At 37.1% G+C, this 26,278-nt stretch overlaps 2 protein-coding genes and 2 pseudogenes across 2 annotated transcripts; 1 reads left to right on the top strand and 3 right to left on the bottom strand.

The window, feature by feature from the left end:
* Positions 1 to 1,996: 1,996 nt before the first annotated feature.
* LOC110147373 (olfactory receptor 4F15-like) lies at positions 1,997 to 2,935 on the bottom strand. The gene has a single exon (XM_020908841.2). The coding sequence runs from the start codon at positions 2,933 to 2,935 to the stop codon at positions 1,997 to 1,999; it is 939 nt and encodes a 312-aa protein (XP_020764500.2).
* A 5,563-nt stretch (positions 2,936 to 8,498) lies between these two features.
* LOC110147366 (zinc finger protein 805-like) lies at positions 8,499 to 11,825 on the bottom strand (annotated as a pseudogene).
* A 56-nt stretch (positions 11,826 to 11,881) lies between these two features.
* Positions 11,882 to 14,189, top strand: LOC110147375 (serine/threonine-protein phosphatase PP1-gamma catalytic subunit-like; annotated as a pseudogene).
* A 1,812-nt stretch (positions 14,190 to 16,001) lies between these two features.
* LOC110147367 (olfactory receptor 4F15-like) lies at positions 16,002 to 16,943 on the bottom strand. The gene has a single exon (XM_020908835.2). The coding sequence runs from the start codon at positions 16,941 to 16,943 to the stop codon at positions 16,002 to 16,004; it is 942 nt and encodes a 313-aa protein (XP_020764494.2).
* Positions 16,944 to 26,278: the final 9,335 nt, after the last annotated feature.

The following is a 26,278-nucleotide window of genomic DNA, read 5'->3' as shown; positions in this document are numbered from 1 at the left end:
GAAGCTGTGGTACATATACACCATGGAATATTACTCAGCCATTAAAAAGAATTCATTTGAATCAGTTCTAATGAGATGGATGAAACTGGAGCCCATTATACAGAGCGAAGTAAGCCAGAAAGATAAAGACCATTACAGTATACTAACACATATATATGGACTTTAGAAAGATGGTAACGATAACCCTATATGCAAAACAGAAAAAGAGACTCAGATGTATGGAACAGACTTGTGGACTCTGGGAGAAGGCGAGGGTGGGATGTTTCAGGAGAACAGCATGGAAACATGTATATTATCTAGGGTGAAACAGATCACCAGCCTAGGTTGGGTGCATGAGTCAAGTGCTCGGGCCTGGTGCACTGGGAAGACCCAGAGGGATCGGGTGGAGAGGGAGGTGGGAGGGGGGACTGGGATGGGGAGTACATGTAAATCCATGGCTAATTCATATCAATGTATAACAAAAACTACTGTAATGATGTAAAGTAATTAGCCTCCAACTAATAAAAATTAAAAAAAAAAAAAAAAAAAAAAGAATGGTGACATAGTAGAAGGAAATAAGGGGAGGTATATAAAAAATGTTTTTAAGGTGGAATTTATAGACTTGCTGATTTATTGAATATTGAGGATCAGAGTGAGGGAGGAGTTCATTATTGCTACTGGGCAAGTGTTTGAGCCATTTATTGCGACTTTGAAAGAACAGGAGATTTGAGGTGGAGCCATGGGAATGGATGCAACCTACAGACAGACTATAAAGTGAGAACAGGTTGAAGATGAAATTCTGAGGAATCTTAAGTTTGTCAGTTGAACAAATGAGGGAAATTCAGCAAACAGATGCTGGGAAGAAATTACCCAAGAGGTAGTAGGAAAACCAGGAGATTATAGTGATTTAGAGGCCCAGTAGAATATTTGAAGGAAGGAATTATCATTAATAATTAAGTTAAAAATAAATTCCTGTCCAGATGAATAAGAAAAAATCTTAAGTATTATTGTCTTATTTATACAGAGGAGACAGAGATGTTACTGTCTATTCCTGTAACTTTAACAAAGTCTTTATTCTGGATGTAGAAATCCTCAATTAAATTGATTATGCCTCAACCTTTTTGGCTTTCTGTTATTTCAAGGCTATCAAACACAGATACATAAACTCTTGCATGGGGCCGTGGGGTGGAGGTGGGGACAGTGCTTGTGGTGGTGGTGGGGTGGTGGTTTGACAGACCAGGAAACCATATTCAAGGACCTCTAAATACACATTCTTGGGTGATTGTTATCCTGTGAAGCAACTATTAATTATATGTCTTTTTAAAAGAATAAACTGAACTGGTTAAATATTAGAAGGTTCTCATATTCAGAGAAGCAGAAAAAAAGTGTAAAAATATTTGGTCTGAATTCATCTAAAATATTGATAGTGTTAAGGAAATTCTGTACATGCAATCACTGAAATCTAAACAGAAAATTGAAATGGCATCCTAAACTGAAAAAACTCAGGGTATAGTCAAGTCTTGAATTCAGGGCTAAACATAAATAATAACAGTTGATTTTATTCTTACTGTAAATTAAGATAAAATTAAAATAGAAAATTAAAAGTATATACTTTATTTATAATTTACCCAAACCTACATTTTAGATACTTAATCTATTAGCTTACTATGAGATATATTTGTCAATTTTTGAGGTATTTATTTATAATTGAGAGTAATTACACCCAGCAATTCCTAGGAAATGGCACCAGGAAATGGTATTTGAATGTTAAGTTTACACGTGGAAATCAGCTCAGTTTTCTCTTCTCATCTCTTCTCCATGAAAGTAGATGAAGTCAATTTATTCCCTGTGATTGGCAAAATAAAGTCAACTCTAACTTGACAATCAATTTCTACAGGTGCATCTTTGTTGAACTATCATTCAAAATAATAATTCTTAACCATAGTAATGATGATAGTCACATGATTCTGTTTTTGGTGAGCTTGAAGCATCTTGTGCTCTAGATCTGCTCCATTCATTATGAGATCCTACTGGAACCTACAATCCGTTTGCCCAGTCTCCTCATGGCAATTCTCATGTCTTTGTTTCTCAATGTATAAATGGCAGGATTCAAGATAGGGGTGATGGCAAAGTCAACAATGAACAAATACTTATCCAGTGATGTTGTAGGGAAAGGCCACACATAGAGAAACATACATGGCATAAAAAACAAAATTACTACGGTGATGTGAGCCGACAGTGTGACAAACGCTTTGGATAAGTCTCCTGAAGAACGTTTCCAGACAGTGACCAAAATGAAAATGTAGGATATAATTAAAGAGAAGAAGGTAGCCATGGATATAAACCCACTGTTAGCAATAATTACAAACTCTAGCTTGTAAGTGTCTACACAAGCAAGTTTCATGACCCGAGGAAAGTCACAGTAAAAGCTGTCTACTTTATTGGGGCCACAAAAGGGCAAGTTTATGACAAAAACAAACTGAGATACAGCATGGATTATCCCCACTATCCAGGCAACCACTACAAAGGAAACACACATTTTGGAGCTCATAATTGTCAGGTAGTGGAGAGGTTTACAGATTGCAGTATACCTGTCAAATGCCATGGCTATGAGCAGTACCATCTCAACTCCACCCATGACATGAATGAAAAATATCTGTGTCATACATTTTGGAAAAGAAATGATGTTGCAGTTAGTGAAAAGATCGGAGATCATTTTGGGCACCGTGGTAGAGGAAAGACCTAGATCAAGTAGGGAGAGATTGGCCAACAGGAAGTACATGGGGGAGTGTAAATGAGAGTCAACAATTACTGTGAACACAATGAAGAGGTTTCCCAGGATAATTCCCATGTAGAACACAAAGAAGAACCAAAAAAGAAAAAGATGCATTTTCCATGAATTTGAAAGTCCGATTAGTACAAATTCAGATACCAGAGAGTCATTTACTCCATCCATTGACTCAATCAGGGAAGAAGCTGAAGTATTCTGAAGGTAGAAAATAAGAAAAAATTGAGAAACATGGGTACCAAAGATTAATACCTTATTTATCCATCAATGATTATGTGGAAAACATATTGTAAATGCCAAAATATGAAGTGAGAAGAAATACAGAGAGGGGCCGGTTAAAGGAAGATAATTGAATAGGAGAAAAGAGATAACAAAAGTTAGACCATAAAGGCAAGGAAAGAAATCATATGGGAATATGGCAGGTAAAAGGGAGGAATTAGAAATAAAGAGTAACGTCTTCCAAGGACAGAGCTTCTTTCCCAAGCTTGTGCTGTGCTTAGTTGCTCAGTTGTGTCCAACTCTTTGTGACCCCATGGACTGTAGCCCGCCAGGCTTCTCTGTCCATGGGGATTCTCCAGGCAAGAACACTGGAGTGAGTTGTCATGCCCTCCTCCAGAGAATATTCCCAACCCAGGCACTGAACCTAGGTCTCCTGCATTGCAGGCAGATTCTTTATCATCTAATCTGCCAGGGAAACCCAGTTCTGGCTTCTTCAGTCTTGTTCATACATATTTAGCATAACATCTTCCATGTCATGAATAATCAGCATATCTGAAGTGTGAAAACTCTTAATCACATTTGTCCACACGGGCATTAATCACACACAGAATAGTTACCAACCAATGAAGGCATGAATGTTGAACTTAAGATGGTAGCATAAAATGAAAAGATTTACTTCTCTAATCATTTACAACACTTGGAGAATTAAGATACAGTTTAAATCAAAGGAAACTCCAAAGAAAGAGTGTCTAAAAACCCCAAAAGAGGGCTTTTGAGTACTTTGCTAAGCTTGAGAGAGATTTTGTGCTTTGAGGGCTGTGCTATAGGGTTGGTTTTCCCTGGTGACTCAGACGGTAGTGATTGGCAATTCACATGTGAAACTGAGAAACAATGATGTCTTCACTGAAACAAAATATTTAGTCATGATACACTAAGAAAATGGAAAAACTGCAGACCATGAAGGTCACAACAGCTTGTCTTTCAAGTATTTGAAGCTTAGTTCTGCTAAAATGCTATCTGAAGGTGAATGAAACTGTTACCAACAACTTTTTAATAGAAAATATCTATTATCACTACAAATAAATTGAGACATTGATGACACCTATGTATAACATATTTAAATCCATTCATTATCCAATCTAAAGGGACAAAATAGAAGTATATTAAAGGAGATAAGCTATTAAACAGGGGAAATAGTGACAGATTAATTCTTTTTGGCTCCAAAATCACTGCAGATGGTGATTGCAGCCATGAAATTAAGACACTTGCTCCTTGGAAGAAAAGTTATGACCAACCTAGACAGCATATTAAAAAGCAGAGACATTACTTTGCCAGCAAAGGTCCGTCTAGTCAAAGCTATGGTTTTTCCAGTAGTCATGTATGGATGTAAGAGTTGGACTATGAAGAAAACTCAGTGCTGAAGAATCGATGCTTTTGAACTGGATGTTGGAGAAGACAGCTGAGAGTCCCTTGGACTACAAGGAGATCCAACCAGTCCATTCTAAAGGAAATCAGTCCTGAATATTCATTGGAAGGATGGATGTTGAAGCTGAAACTCCAATAATTTCACCACCTAATGCGAAAAACTGACTCATTTGAAAAGACCCTGATGCTGGTAAACATTGAAGGCAGGAGGAGAAGGGGACGACAGAGGATGAGATGGTAAGATGGTATCACCGACTAAATGGCCATAAGTATGAGTAAACTCTGGGAGTTGGTGATGGACAGGGAGGCCTGGAGTGCTGCAGTCCATGGGGTCACAAAGAGTTGGACATAAATGAGCAACTAAACTGAAGTTAAGCTATGAAAAGGCATACAGAAACAGGAAATTGATAAGATTGTTACCAAAATGAATATGGCCATTATAAATGATGAAAAATTATTTTTTGTCATGTTCACTAAATTATTGACAAAAAATGGTTATAAATGAGTGTCTTATGTGATGTGCTATTAATATTATACATTACAAAAATATGTTTTCAAATACAATAATGTCTCAAGAAGATAACTTTGGATAATGATACTTCAGGTAATTTTAATATTAAAAATTTGAATATCTATATTTTATATTTTTCTAATTGAGGTAAAAAATGAAAAGAAAATGAAAGCAACAGGGGAGGAAGAGGGGCAAGAAAATGAAAAAGAAGAATGCCGAGATTTATGGAGGTAGTGAAGTGTGCATATATGTGGTGGTTAGAGTATTATTATGATTTTTGACACTAGTTTTATAGTTTCATTAGCCTTGGTTAAACCGCCATTTCTTGGTTGGTGAATGACAATTACTGGAAGTACATAAGAAAACTCTGGATGTTCTATGTCAAATTTGGACCAGATATGTACATGCTTCCTTCTCTAGAGAAATGTTAATATATGTGACATTCTATAGAATCCTGGTTTGTTCATTATTTGGAATAGATAAGTCATACACTGAAAGCAGTGGGACAGCACTAATAACTCTCCCACTTTTGCTTGTCAGTTAAATTTTATTCTTTCCAATAGTCCCTTATGTTTTCCAAAACAGATAAGATTGAGCGAAGAAATATGTCTAAAAAGAAAAGGTAAAAAGGCAATTGCATAGTGAAATCAAACTTTCTCTTAACTCTATATACACTATGGTGTACTGATTAATCTGTTTAAAACTTATCAGGAATTAGTTCTAACATTTGGCTAGTTAGTTCTGAAATACTGAGTTCTTGCTTAGAGGGAAGAGTATATCCAAACAAGTTTAAAATATTTATTTCTTTTGCTTTCTTAGAAAGCATTGAAGACTCAGAACTACTCCAGAGGCAGCATCTCATAAGAGTTGGTTGCGATCTCTGTTGGATAGTTTGGCTTTAACATTTAGAACATGTAAACCTTTTCAAAATATTTTTTCCAAGCAAAAAGTCAGATAGAATGTAGGTATTCTGACTTTAGTAATTCAAAATTCCCTCTCCTCTAAGGAGCCAAGAGAAATTATAACCACCTTAAGACTGAGAATGCAAAGAAGGAAAACTGTTCAAAACTCAGTTCTTCACTGATATACCATATTCATTATTTTTTCTTTTAATTTCTACCCTTAACCACCTTAGCTCACTGGTTATAGAATACTTAAAGATCTAATGGACACAAGTTCTATTAAGCCATGTTCATTCTTATCATTCTCTCTTTAATTCTTGATCCACTCATCACTAATATCATTGAGTGGTTTATCAAATATGCCAAATGGAGGGAACTCACTGAATCCAACCTTTTCATATGAGGGCAAATAGTCACTTCAAATGGTGTAATTTGTTTGAAGCATGGACGGGAATGGAATGGGCAAGATATGTGCATATTCAGTCTCCACAATGGGAAACGTGGGGACTTCATCATATAAGATGATGAAGAAGATGGTGAGAGATACAAGATCCTTGAGATGCTAACTCACCAAAGACAGCCATCATAAATATTGGTCCCTTCTTCAGGCATAATATAATCTAGTGAACAATGGTGTCAAAAGGATTGTGAATAATTGGAACTGGAGAAAAGAAAGAAAGTGCTAGAGAAATATGAGATTGCTGTGATGTGGTTCAGTATTAGGTAAATTTTTATGACCTACCTCTTCTTTTCTAGGATCTACAGATGCACTTGTTGAAACACAATAATTTTGATTTCTGCTTTGTAGTATAATCACAACTAGGACAAAAATATATGTCTTTTCCCAGGGAGATTATAGTTAATTAGTAGCACTAGGTTTTGGGGACCCATTGACACTCTGAGATCCCTAGTAACCAGTGTTTTATTGATTTCTCCTGGGAACCAGGCCTGCAAGTGATGTTAATTTTCCCAAGAGAAAAAATATCAGAAGAGTTACTTGGTGATGAGAAGTAAGAAAAGAAAGAAGATATAAGAATATCTCCCTTATATTAAGAGATATAATGTGCTGGATGGCTAAGAAATAAGTACCGTTTAGAACAGAAAATGTGGAACCACAAACTCACTTACAGTTACTAAGGTGGGGAAGGGTAAGAAGTTGTTCACAATTCTTCTGACACTCTCATTCATTGACCAGGAGAGAATGAGGTTCATTTATCAATATTTTTTTCAAGAGACAAGCCTTAGGCTTTATGCATGGGGCATATTCTCATAACTATTCCTGATTTATTCCCATTCAGTGCTTTTTGTCTATTAACTGACATATCATTGTCCAACAGATACATGAAAAGATGTTAGCCATCACTAAGGAAATGTGAATCAAAACCACAATGGTATCACCTCACATCTGTCAGAATGGCTATTATTATAAAGATATGAAATAAAAAAGTGATGACATGAATTTGAAGAAAAGAGAACCCATGTGTACTGTTTTGTGGGAATGTAAATTAGTGCACACTCTATAAAGGTTCCTAAAAATTAAAACTATCATATAATCCATATATGATTTCATATAAAATGATAAATCAAGACCAGAAGAAACAAAAACACTAATGAAAATGATATCTGCACCTTCATGTGCATAGCAGAAGTTTTCACGATAGTCAAGCTATGGAAACAAATGTCCACTGATGGATGGGTAGATAAAGAAATTGTGGTACATACAGCTGGCCCTCCATATCTCCAGTTCCATATGTGAGGGTTCAACCAACTACAGATCAAAAATGTTGAAAAAATTTCCAGAAAATTCTATTAAGCAAAATTTTAATTTGCCACATGCAGGCATATATTTACATAGCATTTATATTCTATTAGATATTATAAGTAGTCTAGAAGATTTCAAGTATAAGGAAGAATGTGTGTAGTGTATTTGTTAGTCACTCAGTCGTGTCTGACTCCTGCGACCCCATGGGCTGTAGCCCGCCAGGCTCCTCTGTCCGTGAAATTCTCCAGGCAAGAATACTGGAGTGAGTTGTCATTTCCTGCTCCAGAGGATCTTCCTGACCCAGGGACAGAACCCTGGTCTCCTGCACTGCAAGCAGATGCTTTACCATCTGAGCTGCTAGAAAGCAAAGGTAGCTTTCAGTAAATCTTTTCAGATGTACCCTCAACTGTTTAACTCTCCTGGCAATGGACAGCAACGCATGTATATACAAGATAAATAAAAAGAACGAGGTCCTCTGATCTCTACAACAACACTCCTCTTACTGAAGATAAACTAAGGGATGACAAATTGCCATAGGCTCATCATGGAAATCTGAAAGCTGTTTGTATTTCTCTCTTTTCTCTTCCATGTCTCCCCCTCTTTTGTTTAAATATCCCTGAGATAATTTTGCAATGTAAACTGAGGAGGAAGATGTGCCTGAAGTCTCTGCTAAATGCACAATAAAGATTGGACCACTCTCCTGTGTGAATTTTCAGATATAGAATAAGTTTCTAGGCTGAGTCCATTTCTAACATGACTCTTTAGATGAAAACTGATATCCTGCAATAGGTTTTTTCACAGGGAAGAAAAATGAGGAGATTTCTTTTGGGTATGAATGATCAGATTCTGAGTAAGCTGTTTCTTCCGCAGAAGATTTTCCTTATGAAAACTGATATCCTGCAATAGGTTTTTTCACAGGGAAGAAAAATGAGGAGATTTCTTTTGGGTATGAATGATCAGATTCTGAGTAAGCTGTTTCTTCCGCAGAAGATTTTCCTCAGGGGTTATATGCAGAAGTCTTTGCCCAGAAGGAGTTCTTAGAGGTTGAACTCTTAAATGTGGAACTATGTAACTGTGCAGAGTCATTCCACATCTGTCACACTGACAGGGTTTCTCCCATTATGAACCCTTTGATTCTCAGTAAGGGATGAACTGCGACTGAAAGCCTTTCCACACTCACTTCACTCATAGGGCTTCTCTCTGTTATGGTTGATGGAGTGTTGAATGAGGCTTGTGCTCCACTAGAAGACCTTCCCACACTCCACGCATTTGTAGGGCTTCTCTCCACTGTGAATCTGCTGGTGGCTGGTGAGGTATGACTTGCAGTTGAAGGCTTTCCTACACTCTGTGCCCTTGTAGGGCTTCTCTTCACTGTGGATGGTGAAGTGCCGACTGAGTCCTGACCAATTGCTAAAGGCCTTCTCACATTCTTTGCATTCATTGGGTTTCTCTCCAGTGTGGGCCCTTTTATGTAAGCTAAAAGTGGAGCAGTAGATGAAGGCCTTTTCACACTCAGTGCATACATAGGGCTTCTCCCCTCTGTGGATCTGCAGGTGCTTGTTGAAGTATGGCTTGTGGTAAGAGGCCTTCCCACACTTGAGGCACTTGTAGGGCTTCTCCCCAGTATAGATGATGGAGTGTTGAATGAGTCTGGTGCTGTCACAGAAGCCCTTTGCACACTTGCTTCTCCCAGGTGTGGATCTGCTGGTGTGTTGTGAGCTGTGACCTGTAGTGGAAGACCTTCCCATACTCCATGCACTCAAAGGGCTTCTCTACCGTGTGGATGATGTGGTGTCACAGGAAACCTGTCTTGTGTTGGAAGGCCTTCCCATACTCACTGCCCTCACAGGGTTTCTCCCTAGTATGTATCTGTTGGTGTGTCATGAGCTGTGACCTGCAGTGGAAGGCTTTCCCACATTCCATGCACTCACAGGGCTTCTCTCCCATGTGGATGATGTGATGTCATAGGATACTTTTCTTATCTCAGAAGGCTTTCCCACACTTGTGTAGGTTGTGTGCAAATCCCTTAAACAACTATATGACTTTGTTTAAGGAATTTGAGCATCTTCAGATCTTTTTGTCTGTGGGGGAATCCTGGACACTGTGGATTACGAGGCTGTTGTTGAGTCACTAAGTCATGTCTGACTGCATCCCCATGGCCTGTAGCACATCAGGCTCCTCTGCCCCCCAACTATTGCCCAGTGTCTGCTCAAATTCATGTTCTTTGAGTTGGTGATGCTATCTAATCATCTCATCCTCTGTACGCCTCTTCTTTTGTCTTCAGTCTTTCCTAGCATCATGGTCTTTTCCAAAGAATTAGCTCTTTGTATCAGGTGGTGAAAGTACTGGAGCTTCAACTTCAGCTGAAGTTGTTTTAATGAATATTCAGTGTTGATTTTCTTTAGGATTGACTGGTTTGATCTCCTTGCAGTCCAAGGGACACTCAAGTGCCTTCTCTAGCACCACAGTTCCAAAGCATCATTTCTTTGGTGTTCAGCCTTCTTCATGATCCAACTCACACATCTATACATGATTACTGGAAAAACCATAGTTTTGACTATATGGACCTTTGTTGGCAGTGATGTCTCTACTTTTTAAAACACTGTCTATGTTTGTCATAGCTTTTCTTCTAAGAATAAAATTTAATTTCATGTCTGCAGTCTCTGTCCATAGTGATTTTTGAGCCCAAGAAAATAAAATCTGTTACTGCTTCTACTGTTCCCTCTTCTGTTTGCCACGAAGTGATGGGACTGGATGCCATGATCTTAGTTTTTTGAATGTTGAGTTTTAAGCCAACTTTTTCACTCTCCTCTTTCACCCTCATCAAGAGGGTCTTCACTTCCTCTTCACTTTCTGTCATTAGAGCGTATCATCTGTATATCTGAGGTTGTTGATATTTCTCCTGGCAACCTTTATTCTAGCTTGTGATTCACCCAGCCTGCTATTTCACATGATTTATTCTGAATGTAAGTTAATGTAATAAATAAGAAGGATGACAATATACAGTCTTGTCCCAATTTGGGACCAAAAGGTGACTATATACTCCTATCCCAATTTGGAACCAGTTCATTGTTCCATGTCTGATTCTAACACTTGTTTCTTGACCTTCATACAGGTTCCTCAGGAGACAGGTAAGGTGGTCTGGTACTCTATCTCTTTAAGAATTTTTCAGTTTGTTGTGATCCACAGTGTCAAAGGCTGTGGTCAATGAAGCAGAAGTAGATGCTTTTCTGGAACTCCCTTGATTTTGCCATGATCCAAGAAATACTGGCAATTTGATATTTGGTTCCTCTGACCCTTCCTCTGACCCAGCTTGTGCACCTCAGTTCACATAATGCTGAAGTCTAGCTTGAAAGATTTTGAGCATTACTTTGCTAGCATGTGATATGAGTGCAATTGTATGGTAGTTTGGACATTCTTTGGCATTGCCCTTCTTTGAGATTGGAATGAAAACTGACCTTTTCCAGCCCTATGTCCACTACCAAGTTTTCCAAACTGGCTGGCATATTGAGTGCAACACTTTAACATCATCATCTTTTAGGATTTGAAATAGCTCAGCTGGAATTCTGTCACCTCCACTAGCTTTGTTCATAGTGATGCTTCCTAAGGCCCACTTGACTTCATACTCTAGGATGTCTGGCTATAGGTGAGTGACCACATTTTCATACTTATCTGGGTCATTAAGATCTCCCTTATCTAGTTTTTCTGTGTATACTTGCCACCTCTTCTTAATCTCTTCTGCTTCTGTTAAGTCCTTACTGTTTCTGTCCTTTATTATATACATCTTTGCATGAAATGTGCCCTTTGATATTCCAGTTTTCTTACAGAGAGCTCTACTCTTTTCCATTCTACAGTTTTCCTCCATTTCTTTGCAATCTTCACTTAAGAAGGTCTTCTTATCTCTCCTTGCCATTCTCTGGAAATCTGCATTCAGTTGGGTATATCTTTGCCTTTCTGCCTTGCTTTTTGATTCTCTTCTTTCCTCAGGTATTTGTAAAGCCTCTTAAACCACTTTGCCTTCTATAAGTGAGTCCACATGTCTCTTTTATAGACCGTCCATTATTACACCAAATTTTGAGTTGAGCAACTGGGTGTTTGACCCATTTACTATGACTTTGAAAGAAGAAGGGGCTTCTTGTGGTTCCAGTGGGGAGAGAAGGAGGAAGCAGGGAGTGGGGCCATTGCGGGGGAACCCACCGCGGCTTCTGCCACCGCCGCCACCACCATCTCTGTGCTCATGGTGTGGGAAAGGAGGTGTGAATCCCGGGCGCGAGCTGGCGGCGGCGCCGCTGCAGGAAGGTTGGCGGTGGGAAGGCGATGGCAGATATAGATAAACTCAACATCTACAGCATCATTCAACGGCTGCTGGAAGTGAGAGGGTCCAAGCCTGGTAAAAATGTCCAGCTACAGGAGAATGAAATCAGAGGACTGTGCTTAAAGTCCCGAGAGATGTTTCTCAGTCAGCCTATCCTGCTAGAACTTGAAGCATCACTCAAGATATGTGGTGATATCCATGGGCAATACTATGATTTGCTTCGACTTTTTGAGTATGGTGGTTTCCCGCTAGAAAGCAGTGAACCTGTTTCTTGGGGACTATGTGGACAGGGGAAAACAATCACTGGAGACTATCTGCCTCTTATTGGCTTACAAAATCAAATATCCCGAGAATTTTTTTCTTCTCAGAGGAAACCACGAATGTGCCAGCATCAATAGAATTTATGGATTTTATGATGAATGTAAAAGAAGATATAACATTAAACTATGGAAAACTTTCACAGACTGCTTTAACTGTTTACCGATAGCAGTCATTGTGGATGAGAAAATATTCTGCTGTCATGGAGGTTTATCACCAGATCTTCAATCTATGGAGCAGATTCGGCGAATTATGCGACCAACTGATGTACCAGATCAAGGTCTTCTTTGTGATCTTTTGTGGTCTGACCCCGATAAAGATGTCTTGGACTGGGATGAAAATGACAGAGGAGTGTCCACATTTGGTGCAGAAGTGGTTGCAAAATTTCTCCATAAGCATGATTTGGATCTTGTATATAGCGCCCATCAGGTGGTTGAAGATGGATATGAATTTTTTGCAAAGAGGCAGTTGGTCACTCTGTTTTCTGTGCCCAATTATTGTGGAGAGTTTGACAGTGCAGGTGCCATGATGAATGTGGACGAAACACTAATGTGTTCTTTTCAGATTTTAAAACCTGCAGAGAAAAAGAAGCCGAATGCCACGAGACCCGTCACACCTCCAAGGGGTATGATCACAAAGCAAGCAAAGAAATAGATGTCATTTTGATACTGCCGAGTTGGGACTTGTAACATATAGTACATAACCTTCATTTTAAAAACTGTAATGTGTATTGGTCAGCTTGCTCAAATAGTGTTTGTGGGGCTCCCCCTTCCATTTTTGACTTAATGAATGGTATTTGCCGATTATAACAGCAAATGATAGATTCTCCACTCCTAAGGAAAAATGTTTTGTTTAGTTCCCTGTTCCTTTTACAAACAACATTAATGATGGTGTTAAAGCTGTACACTCAGGACAGTGTCCCCTGTCTAAGGGGTGAGTGTACAGCTGATCTTTTTTTAATTCAGTACAGCCCATGAATAATGTAAATGCTCATTTTCTTTAGGATATAAAGAGAGCCCTAGGGTGCTCAATCTGTACATGTTATTGTCATAAAATGCCTGCTGTTGGATACAAACCACTGTGAACTTCTTTGTTTCAAAGGGATTGCTTTTTTTCCCCCTCTCATTGTCTTATCATGTACAAACTAGTTTTTATAGCTATCAACATTAGGAATAACTTTCAACTTTGCCAGCATCACTGGTTTGTATATTTAATTAAAGCACACTTTCCCCTATGGTATACCTAAAAAGATGATTAAAGCCATTATTTTAAATGTTTGTGACTCTTTTCCTGAAGCCAAAGTTTCTGTAGAAATATATATTGACACTCCCCTAGGTAAGTACAAAGTGGCATGGTTGTGTACACCTGTCACCTTTATGGGGATTCAAAAACAGATTTTTGAGTTTGAATAGCAATTAGTAACATAGTGCTGTTTAAGCTATTAATGATTAAACTTAATTACATTTTGTACGGTTTCCATATAGTCTATTAAGTAATCTTTTCACAGTTACATCAGGCCTGAACCTGTCCATTCAGAAAGCTTCAAATTATAGAAACAATACTGTTCTATACAAGAGACCCATTATGCATTCTTTGGCCTACATTCTTTATTCTGCGATGAAGTTGAGGCTTATAAGTCAAAACAAAGGAACTAACTTACTATCTACCAGTTTATACAGAACTCACAGTATCTATGACTTTTTTAAAAAGAAATCTGTTTCAACAGATGACCTTGTACAATACCATGTGGTGAAAATTAATTCAAACTTATTAAATGATGAACTTGTTAAATCCTCTCAGTGTCAGTTTATCAGCACAATACACACAGGAGAACTGTTTATGGCATATTGAATAGATTTTAATGAATAAATTGCTCTGGAAACCACACAGTTTCAATTTGGATTTGTCTTCCTTCAAATAGTCTGTTTTCCAAAGAGGGATTGTAATATGGATGCTCATTCTTCAAATTCTTATTGGATATAACTAAGTTTCTGAAGTAGAGAGATGAGATTGAACTATATTGGGAGGTGTGGGACTTGGTGAGTTGTGTGACATCATCTGTATCCATATTTTTTGTCTGGGTTTGTTTGAACTTGGCAATAAAATTCAAGAGCTACTTTTTAAATTAAAAAACAAAAAAGAAAGAAGAAAGGGTATGAGAAAAAGGAGACATTTTAGTTATAGACCTGCTGAGTGGGCATTGCCTGTGAAGCATCCAATTAAGAAGATAGATTTGTGTATTAGGAACTCAAGAACTAGTAACCTGGCTTTGAGAGCCCTAAGCTAAAAGCTAGGCACAGTATTTAAAACTGTGGGAATGGATGTCATCTAGGGACAGAATACAAAGTGAGAACAGGCCAAAGCTGAGGAATCCTAAGTTAGTTGAGCAAATGAGGGAAATGCAACAAACAGATACGGGAAGGAATTACCCAAGGTATAGGAAGAAAACCAGGAGATTGTAGTGCTTCAGAGGCCCAGTAGAGTATTTAAAGGAAAGAGTTGTCAGCAAAATTAAGTAAAAAAAAAAATTCCTGTCCAGATGAATAAGAAAAAATTAAAAAGAAGTATTGTTGATTTATTTATACAGAGAAAGTCAGAGATGTAATTGTAGAGTCCTGAAAAAACACAGGACAAAAAATAAGCTTTAGATTGTTTTAATTGAGCAGATTTTATTTCCAGAGCAATAGAAGCAAATGAAAAAAAAAGTTATGTGTACCTTCAACAAAGCCTTTATATTGCAGATGTAGAAATCCTCATTTAAATTGCTTATGCCTCAACATTTTTGGCTTTCCATTTATCCAAGGCTGTCAAACTCAGATGCATAAACTCTTGTGGGAAGGGATAGTCTGATAGATAAGAAAACATATTTAAGGAAACCAGGACCTCTAAATGCCATTTTTGGGTGATTATTATCTTGTCAAACAGCTATTATAGCTATGCTTTTTAAAAAGAATAAACTAGGCTGATTGAATATTAGGACAGTCATTTTCAGAATGGCAGAAAAGTATGAGTCCAAAAATCTTTGGTCTGTATTTATCTAAAGTATTAATAGTGTTAAACAAATTTTCTACCTGAAGTCATTCAAATCTCATTCAAATCTAAACTCAAAACTGAAATAGCATCCTAAACTAAAAAAAGCTCAAAGTATAGTCAAGTGTTGAGTTCAAGGCTTAACATGGGAAATACATAGCTGATTTTATTCTTATTTTAAATCAAACTAAAATTGAGATAGAATATTAAAAAAATATACTTTATTTATAATTAAACTTCAGTTAAGTTCAGTCGCTCAATTGTGTCCAACACTTTGTGACCCCGTGGACTGCAGCATGCCAGGCTTCCCTGTCAATCACATCTCCTGTCGCTGTTTCCATTGTTTCCCCATAATTAAACTTTCCTTTTATCTATTTAATCCATTACTTTACTATGAGAAATTTCTAGCAGTTTTTGAGGTATTTATTTGTAATTGACAGTAATCACACCTAGTAAAGAAAGACCTAAGAAATGTCACACAGAAAATGGTATTTGAATGTTAAGTTTACACGTGGAAATCAGCTCAGTTTTCTCTTCTCATCTCTCTTCTCCATGAAAGTAGATGAAGTCAATTTATTCCCTGTGATTGGCAAAATAAATTCAACTCTGACTTGACACATCAGTTTCCACAGGTGCACCTTTGTTGAACTATCATTCCAAATAGTAATTCTTAACATAGTAATGATGATAGTCACAAGACTTGCAGTGTTTTTGGTGAGCCTGAAGCATCTTGTGCTCTAGATCTGCTCCATTCATTTTAAGATCCCACTAGAGCCTACAATCCGTTTGCCCAGTCTCCTCATGGCAATTCTCATGTCTTTGTTTCTCAATGTATAAATGGCAGGATTCAAGACAGGGGTGATGGCAAAGACAGCAATAAACAAATACTTATCCGGTGATGTTGCAGGGAAAGGCCACACATAGAGAAACATACATGGCATAAAAAACAAAATTACTACAGTGATGTGAGCCGACAGTGTGACAAATGCTTTGGATAAGTCTCCTGAAGAACGTTTCCAGACAGTGACCAAAATGAAAATGTAGGATATAATTAAAGAGAAGAAGGTAGCCATGGATATAAACCCACTATTAGCAATGATTACAAACTCTAGCTTGTAAGTGTCTACACAAGCAAGTTTAATGACCCGAGGCAAATCACAATAAAAACTGTCTACTTTATTGGGACCACAAAAAGGCAAGTTTATGACAAAAACAAACTGAGATACAGCATGGATTATCCCCACTATCCAGGCAACCACTACAAAGGAAACACACATTTTGGAGCTCATAATTGTCAGGTAACGGAGAGGCTTACAGATTGCAGTATACCTGTCAAATGCCATGGCTATCAGTAGTACCATCTCAGCTCCACCCATGACATGAATGAAAAATATCTGTGTCATACATTTTGGAAAAGAAATGATGTTGCAGTTAGTGAAAAGATCAGAGATCATTTTGGGCACCGTGGTAGAGGAAAGACCTAGATCAAGAATAGAGAGGTTGGCCAACAGGAAGTACATGGGGGAGTGTAAATGAGAGTCAACAATTACTGTGAACATAACAAAGAAGTTTCCCAGGATAATTCCCATGTAGAACACAAAGAAGAACCAAAAAAGAAAAAGATGCATTTTCCATGAATTTGAAAGTCCTATTAGTACAAATTCAGATACCAGAGAGTCATTTACTCCATCCATTGACTCAATCAGGGAAGAAGCTGAAGTATTCTGAAGGTAGAAAATAAGAAATGAGAAATGTGAGTACCAAACTTAATACATTATTTGTTCACCAATGAATCTGTGGAAAACATACTGTAAATGCCAAAATATGAAGTGAGAAGACTTACAGATAGGGGAGATGAAAGAATGATGATAAGTGAATAGGAGAAATGAGACAATCAAAAGTTAGGCCAGGGCAACAAAGAAAGAAATGTAGAAACAGGGCAGGTAAGGTGGAGGAATTAGGAACAATGAGTAACAGATTCCTATCAGAGAGCTACTTTACCAAGCTTATTGTGCAATAATTCTGACTTCTTCCATGTTATTCATATTTATTTAACATAGCATCTTACATATCATGAATAATCAGGTATATTTGGAGTGTTCAAGTGAATCATATTTGTTCACACACACTCTAGGGGAATGTAATCTCTATTTTTCTTTTACTTCACACTTGAGAAATCTCAGGCATTAATCACACATAGAATAGTTACCAACTAATGAGGGCAAGGATGTTGCACGTAGGATGGTAGCATGAAATTAAAAGGTTTACTTCTCTGATTGTTTCTGACACTTGGAGAATTACAACACACTTTAAATCAAGGGAAACTCCAAACTGCAAAGAAGGATTTTCAAAAGACTTAAAAGAGAATATTTCAGTACTTTTGTAGGATTGAGAGAGATTTTTTGCTTTGAGCATTTTGTGATAGGATTAATGACTGGCAATTCAAATATGAAACTGAGAAATAATGATATTTTCACTGAAACAAAATATTTAGTCATGATAAACTAAGAAAATGTAAAAACTACAGACCATAAAGGTCATGACAGCTTGTCTTCAAGTATTTGAAGGTTTGTTCTGCTAAAATGCTGTTTGAAGGTAAGTGAAATTGCTACCAACAAGTTTTAAATAAAGGAGAGTATCTATCATCACTTCATATAAACAGAATGATCAAAGATGTCTATCTATAAGACATATTTGAATCCATTCATTATCCAATCTACAGAGAAAAAATAGAAGTATGTTAAAAAGAGATAAGTTATAAAAAGGTATACAGAAAGAGGAAGTTGATAAGATTGGTACCAAAATAAATACAGCCATTATCACAGACATAAATATAGTTTTGTTGTCATGTCCACTAAATTATTGTGAGAAAAATTGGTTACAAGTGAGTGTTTTTCATGATGTGCTCTTGATATGTTTATATTGCAAAAATATGTTCACATTGCAAAAATATGTTCACATATACAATAACATCTCTTGATAACTTTGGATAATGAATGTAATTTTAATATTAAAATTTTGAAGATGTTTTATATTTTTCTAAATTGGCCACATGTTTGCAATAAAAATGAAAAGAAAATGAAAGGAGAACAACAGAGGAGAAAGAGGGCCAAGAAAATGAAAAAGAACATTAAGATTTATGGAGGGAATGAACTATGCATATATGTGATATTAGAGGTAGAGTGTTATTATGATTTTTGGCACTAGTTTACTAGTTTTATTAGCCTTGGTTAAACCACCATTTCTTGGTTGGTGATTGACAATTACTGAGTGTACTATGATGAAAACCCTGGATGTTTTATGTCAAATTTGGCCCAGATATGTACCTACTTCCTTTTCTAGAGAAATGTTAATGTATGTGACACATTATAGAATCCTGGTGTGTCCATTATTTGGAATAGGTAAATCATACACTGAAAACAGTGGGAAAGCGTTAATAACTCCCGCACTTTATCTTGTCAACTTAATTTTATTCTTTCTAATAGACTCTTATTATTTTCTAAAACAGATATGACTGACTGAAGAAATATATCTAAAAAGAAGTGCTAAAAATATATAGTGAAATCAGACTGCTTATAACTGCATACACTATGTTGTACTGATTAATCTATTTAAAACTTTAAAACATTTTCTGTTCAGAAGTTATCAACAATTCTAGCATTTAGTTAATCTTGAAATACTGAATTTTTGCTTAGCACATGAGGAAAGACTGTATTCTAACCAGTTAAAAATATTTAGTTCTTTTGTTTTTTTATAAAACATTAAAGACTCAGAAATCTCCAGAGGAAGACTCTCATAAGAGTTGGTTGCTATCTCTGCTGGATATTTTGGCTTTAACATTCAGATCATAGGAACATTTTAAAGTAGATTTTTTCAAGTGAAAAATCAGAATGTTGGTGTTCAGACTTTAGTGACTGAAAATTCCCTCTCCTCTAAGGAGCGCGGAGAAGGAAATGGCAACCATTCCAGTTTCTTGCCTAGAGAATCCCATGGACAGAGGAGCCTGGTGGGCTGCAATCCGGGGGGTTGCGGAGAGTCAGACACGACTGAAGTGACTTAGCATAAGGAGCAAAGACAGATTATAACCCCAAATTATAACCTTAAATTATAGTATCTCATCACCAAAGAGAGGCATCATAAATGTCAGTCCCTTCTTCAGGCACTGCATAATTTAGTGAGATAGTGTCCAAAGGACTGGAATAACTGGAGACAGGAGGAAATAAAGACAGAAAGGGAAAGAGAAATATGAGAGATTGCTGTGATATTGCTCAATATTAGGAGCATTTTAATGACCTACCTCTTCTGTTCTAGGTTGCACAGCAGCATTTGTAGAAATTTAATGATTTTGATTTCTGTTTTGTAGTGTAATCACCTCCAGGACAAAAAAATATATTTTTTTTCCCCCAGTAGGAATACAGTTAATTAGTAACACTAGGTATTGGTGACCCATTGACACTTCTGAGATCCCTAACAACAAACATTTTATTGATTTCCCCTGGGAACCAGGTCTATAAGTCAAGTTGATTTTCCCAAGAGAAAAAAATCAGAAGAGATACGTGGTGATGAGAAATGAGAAAAGAAAGAAAATGTAAGAATATCTTCAATATCGAGAAAGATAATGTACTGGGTAGGTGAGACTTAAGTACCATTTAAATCAAAAAATGTAGAATCATATACTCAGAGTTACTGAGAGGGTAAAGAGTGAGAAGTCATATACAGTTTTTGCTGGTGCTCTTATTCATGGAATGGGAGAGAATGAGCCCAATGTATCAATATTTTTTTTTCCAGAAACAAGCAAAAGGCTTTATGTAAGTGGAGTATTCCCATAACCATTCTTGATTTATTCCCATTTAGTACTTTTAATCTATTAACTGACATGTGGATGGCCAACAATAACCTGAAAATATACTCACTATCACTAATCATCAGGGAATTGCAAATCAAAACCACAAAGACATCACCTTGCACCTGTCAGAGTGGCTATCATCAAAAAGCATCCATAACATGTGTTGAAATGAATGTGGAGGAAAGGAAAACCTTGGGAACTGTTTTGTGGAAATATAAATTGGTGGAACCCCTATGCAACATTATAGAGGTTCCTCAAAAAAATAACCAAGAACTATCATATAATCCATAAATTTAATTTGGGGGGATATAACGAAGTAAACAAAAATACTAATTCAAAAAAGATATATGCACCCTCAAGTTCATGGCAGAATTTTTTACAGTAGTCAAGACATGGACTAAGTTACTAAGTGTGCATTGATGGATGAATGGATATAGAGGTTGTGGTACATACAATTGGCCTTCCGCATCTATGTTTCCTCATCTGAAGATTCAACAAACAATGGATCAAAAATATTGAAAAAAATTCCAGAAAGTTCCATAAAGCAGAACTTCCAATTTGCCACATGCTGTCATCTATTTACATAGCATATATATTCTATTAGGTATGATAAAAAATTCTAGAAAATTTAAATCTAGAAGATTCAAAGTATGTGGAGGGATATGTGTAAGTTATATGCAAAACTACACCATTTTGTATAAGGAATTTGAGCATTCTTGGATAGCCCACCCGGCTCTTCTGTCCATGCAATTATCCCAGCAAGAATAGTCTAGCGAGTTACCATTTCCTCCTCCAGACAGAGGATCTTCCTGATCCAAGGATCAAATTCAGATCTCCTGTGGGGCCTGCGTTGGCTGGCAGATTTTTACCATTGAGCCACCAGGGAAGCCCATACTTACGGTTAGCAATGAAAAAAATTGGTGGGGAGGGATAAATGGAAGTTTGCGATTGGCAGATACATACTACTGTATTTAAAATGAGTAACCAACATGGAAACCAACAAAGGTTTTCCTGTACTGCTGTGTAGGACATGGAAATTTTCTCAATATTCCCAACCTACATGGGGAAAGACTTTAAAAAAGAATAGATAAATGTGTATTTGTGACTGAATCACTTTGCTGCACACCTGAGAGTAACACAGCATCATCAGTCAACTATACTCCAATGTAATACACACGCAAATACATATGGATGGACTTTAAAGACATGATGCTGAGTGAAATAAGTCAGAGAAAAACACTGTATGGTCTCACTTATGTGTGGAATCTAACAAACACACACTGGATTAATAGTAAAAGATAATCATATTTGTAGTTACTAGGTGTTAGGGAGGTGGGGGAATTGGAGGAAGATGGTTAAAAGACGCACAGAAAAGTCATTAAGAGCAAATCCTGAGTTCAAGAAATTACTTTTTTCTTCTTAATGTATCTATATGAAATGATAGACAGTAACTAAACCTATTGTGGTAATCATTTCACAGTATAAGTAAATCAAATCATCATGCTATGCTTAGTGATGCTTATTTCTCCATAAGACTGGAAGATCTATTGTATTTTTAATTTTGGTGATATGTATATTTTATTTTTTATTCAGGCAACATTGGTTTATAACGTCATGTAAATTTCACGGGGATAAATTGTGTTTCTACTTTTGTATACCCTGCAGCATGCTAACCACTAAAAATTTAGTTTTCATCCATTACCATAAAGTTGATCCTATTTACCGACTTTGTCCACCCCACTGACCCTTCCTTTTTGGTAGTCACTATTTTGTTCTCTGTATTCGGGTGTTTGTTTTTATTCAGTGTGCTTTGTTCATTTATTTATTTATTTTTTATATATTCTACATATGAGTGAAATCATATGGTATTCGCCCTTATCTGTTATTTCACTATTCCTCCTTGTAGTTCTATCAGTTTTTGCCTCATGTAGTTTAATGCTCTGTTTTTAGTTAAACATATTTTAAAAATTGCTATGTAATCTTTGAGAATGAACCTCTTTATCATTATGTAATATCCTTCTTTATCCCTGATAATTTTCCTTACTTTGAAGTTTGTTCTTTATGAAATTAATATATGTTTTCTTTTGATGTATGTTATCATAGTATGTTTTCCTCCATTTACTTTTAAGTGGATATTTTTATATTTAAAGTGGATTTCTTATAGACAACATGTAGTTGGATTGTGTTTTTTGATCCACTTTGATAATCTCTGTCTTTTAATTGATACACTTAGACTACTGACATTCAAAGTGATTATTTAAAATTTGGATTAATATCTACCATATTTATTATAGTTTTCTATTTTTTGTCCTGATTCCTTGTTTTTACTTTTGTCTTCCACCCTTGTTTCTACCTTCTGTGGGTTTAATTGAGCATTTTACTTGATTCCATTTGCTCTTCTTTCTTCAACTCAGTTGAGTCACTCAGTCTGTCTGACTCTTTGCGACCCCATGAACCGCAGCACGCCAGGCCTCCCTGTCCATCACCAACTGCCGGAGTCTACCCAAACCCATGTCCATTGAGTTGATGATGTCATTCAACCATCTCATCCTCTGTCATCCCCTTCTCCTTCTTTCTTAGTATATGATTTATACTTCTTTTCTCTTTTACTTTTTTTGATTGTTAAAGTTTGGAATATACATTTATAATTAATCTAAGTCCACTTTCAAATAACATTATATCACTTGTGGGTAGTGTGAATACCTTATAATATTAATAACAAATAATCCCAATTCCTTCCTTTCACTTCTTGTCTCATTGTTGTCAATCATTATTCTTATATGTAAGCATACATATAAGCATAAGATATAAACATAATATATAAGCATATAAACATATATGTAATTGAATACATTGTTGATATCATTTTAAGCTGTTATCTATTAGATTAATTAAGAATAAGGAAAATGCTAGATTTTATTTTACCTCTACCTCTTTCTTCTCTGCTCTTCATTTTGGTATGTAGATCTGAGTTTATGACCTACCTTGTTTTCTTTTTCTTTGAAGAATGCCTTTTAACATTTTTCATGTTGCATATCTGATGCAACAAATTCCTTTACTTGTTTGTCTGAGAAAGTCTCTATTTCTCCTTCACTTTATTCATTATGGAGTCCTGATAATTCTGACGTCTCTGCAGTGTCTAGTTCTAATGCTTTCTCTACCTCTTCAAATTGTTTTTTACATTGGGTATGCCTTATAATTTTTCTCTGATGGCTAGACATGATGTACTGGGGAAAAGAAACTGCAGTAAGTAAGGCATTGGTTAATTGGTGATGAGGTGTGGGCAAAGGGGAAGTGTTCAATAGTCCTATGATTAGGTCTTAGTCTTTTAGTGTCCCCATGCCTCTGGACTGTAAGCTTCACAAGTGTTTCTCAGTTTTGTTTCTCCTTCCTTTGATGAAACAAATTGGCTAGAGTGGGCTGGAGCTGAGTATTTCCCTTTCCCAGATCAGTTAGGCTCAGATAATACTTCAATAGCTTAGGTTTTAGTTAACTGTTTTCTGCTGAGGGAAGGGCTTGTTACACACACACACACACACACACACACACACACACACACACAGACACACACACACACAAAACAGAGTGTGCTGATATATTTCAAAATGGTTCCTATCCCCTCCCTCTGCTAGAAATCTGAGGGTATTTTTCTAAAATATTTTATGTGGGAATATGTTCAAACTCCTCAAACTAAATATTGTTGGGATCTTGTATGGCTGGATCTCCCAGACAGTTTTTAACTCTCAAAGTTGTCCACACTGAGCCTCCAGCAATTCATCCATTATGGTTCAGGTTTTCCTACCCTGGCACTGATTTCTGCAGCAGTTTCTGTTTTTCTGTGCTCCAATAAACTGTGATAACTTATATTTTTCCTTATCTCTAATCTTAAGAGTAGCAATTTGCCCTTTGTCCTCCCCTCTCTTATGGATCCAAGAAAAACTATTTTGCAATCTGTTCTGTTTTTTACTTGTTGCTAAAATGAAGTAATTTCATATAAATGCTACAGTTATATGAATTTCACCTCCATTTAAAAAGTTGATTTATAAGGTAATTTTAAAGTATTTTGATACAAATTAGTTTGAAATACTGTATATGTGTGTAATTCTGATTGTGAGGTGAAAAACCAAACTTTCTTGCTTGTTCAAATGTTTAACTATTTGTAATTATATGTATTTATCCATCTTTGTTTTGAGAATCCAGCTTTATTATGGGATAAAAGTTAGATCCTTTGAGGCTTTAAATAAGATATTATAATGACTGTATCTTTATTATCATGAATATATATTCAGCAGCACAGATTTCCTTCCTAGTCAAAGTGTTAGTGCTCAGTCATGTTCGACTCTTGGCGACCCCATTGACTGTAGCCCACCAGGCTCCTCTGTTCGTGGAATTCTCCAGGCAAGAATACTGGAGTGGGTTGCCATTCCCTTCTCCAGGGGATCTTACTGACACAGGGATTGAATCCAGTTCTCCTGCATTGCAGGCAGATTCTTTACCTAGTCTGAGCCACTAGGGAATTGCTAATTTGTTTGTTTCTGGAACTGATATTTCATTTATTTCCTCCATCTCATATCATATTGGTTAATCTTTCTGTTTTATGTGTTTAGGGAAAGCAAATATAGCAATCAATCTAGCACTTTGCTGGGAATTGTCAAATGACTTTTGTCTATAGTATTTGTCCTCAGAAGTGTGAGTCAGTTTTATCATTTCTGTATAACTGTCACTGGTGGTCTAGTGGTTAGGATTCGGTGCTCTCACTGCCATGGATGGGGCTCAATTCCTGGTCAGGGAAGACTTTCTTCTGGAGCTTCCTATGTAGCTCAGTTGGTAAAGCATTAGCCTGCAATGCAGGAGACCTGGGTTCAATTCCTGGGTCAGGAAGATCCCCTGGAGAAGAAAATGGCAACCCACTCCAGTATTTGCCTGGAAAATCACATGGACAGAGGAGCCTGGCAGGTTACAGTTCATGGGATCAAAAGAGTAGGACATGACTTAGCGCTATCTTTCTTTCTTTCTTGTTTCTGGAACTGATATTCCATTTATTTCCTCCATCTCATTATTTTCCTCCTTATTGCCAAATTCAGACTTAAATTGAACTGTTGGTCCTTTAATGGACTGGAAGCTGGTGGTCCGGAGTCGACGATAAGAAAGTAAGAGAGAGAAAGAGGCTGATAGCGCTTGTTGGTCCTTTAATGGACCAGAACCTGGTGGTTCCGAGAGTAAGAGAGAGAAAGAGGCTGATATCACCTGGTTTACGCAGAAAGCCGATAGAGCCCTGTTCCTAGGGCTCGCGCTGCTGCACGTGGGCACCAGTCACCCTCTCGAGTGGGTGAAGGCACAGTGCGCCTTCTCGAGAGGGGCTTAGAAGCCCGGGCAAGAAAGTGAGCTCAGCGGGCCTCCGCGCTCCAAGAAATTAGCCAGAAATAGAGAGAGAGAGAGAAAGAGAGAAAGAATAGAAAGACAGACAGACAGACAGACAGACACGGGGACCAAAGCTCTGATGGAGCAAAGGTGTTTTAATCAACATGGCGTGGGCATATATACTGTAGTTATTCTCAGCAAAGACAAAGATTAAAAGTCCAGACTTACAAAACATAAGATGATCCCTATCAAAGAGAGAGTTGCAAACAATCACCCTTTACCGTATGGCTCATAAAAAGGAAGAGGGTGCTTATCACCATAATGAGAAATGCCTGGATTCCTCAGCCCCGGGAAAGGCGCGCCTCTCCTCTTAATTCCCGAATGTTCAGGAATCAGTAAGGGCCAGAGGGCTCCTGACAGATCCAAGACAGCCCACAGGAAGCCTCTTGTTAATGCTTCCTGACATTGAACAAAGTAGGGAAAACCACTAGATCATTCAGGTATGACTTAAATCAAATCCCTTTTGATTATACAGTGGAAGTGAGAAATAGATTTAAGGGGCTAGACCCGATAAACAGAGTGCCTGATGATCTATGGACCGAGGTTCATGACTTTGTACAGGAGACAGAGATCAAGATCATCCGCGAGGTAAAGAAATGCAAAAAAGCAAGATGGCTGTCTTAGGAGCCCTTACAAATAGCTGTGAAAAGAAGTGAAGCTAAAGGCAAAGGAGGAAAGGAGAGATATACCCATTTGAATGCAGAGTTCCAAAGACTAGTGTTTGGTAGTTAGAATAGGGAAACAGAGTCCAAAATGGCGATG

The sequence above is a fragment of the Odocoileus virginianus genome, chromosome 6 (assembly GCF_023699985.2).
Source record: "Odocoileus virginianus isolate 20LAN1187 ecotype Illinois chromosome 6, Ovbor_1.2, whole genome shotgun sequence".
NCBI lineage: Eukaryota > Metazoa > Chordata > Mammalia > Artiodactyla > Cervidae > Odocoileus > Odocoileus virginianus.
This window is presented reverse-complemented; position numbering and strand designations above follow the sequence as displayed.

Coding starts and splice junctions, on each gene's coding strand:
- LOC110147367 (XM_020908835.2), bottom strand. CDS start 16,943: ATGGATGGAGTAAATGACTCTCTGGTATCTGAATTTGTACTAATAGGA.
- LOC110147373 (XM_020908841.2), bottom strand. CDS start 2,935: ATGGATGGAGTAAATGACTCTCTGGTATCTGAATTTGTACTAATCGGA.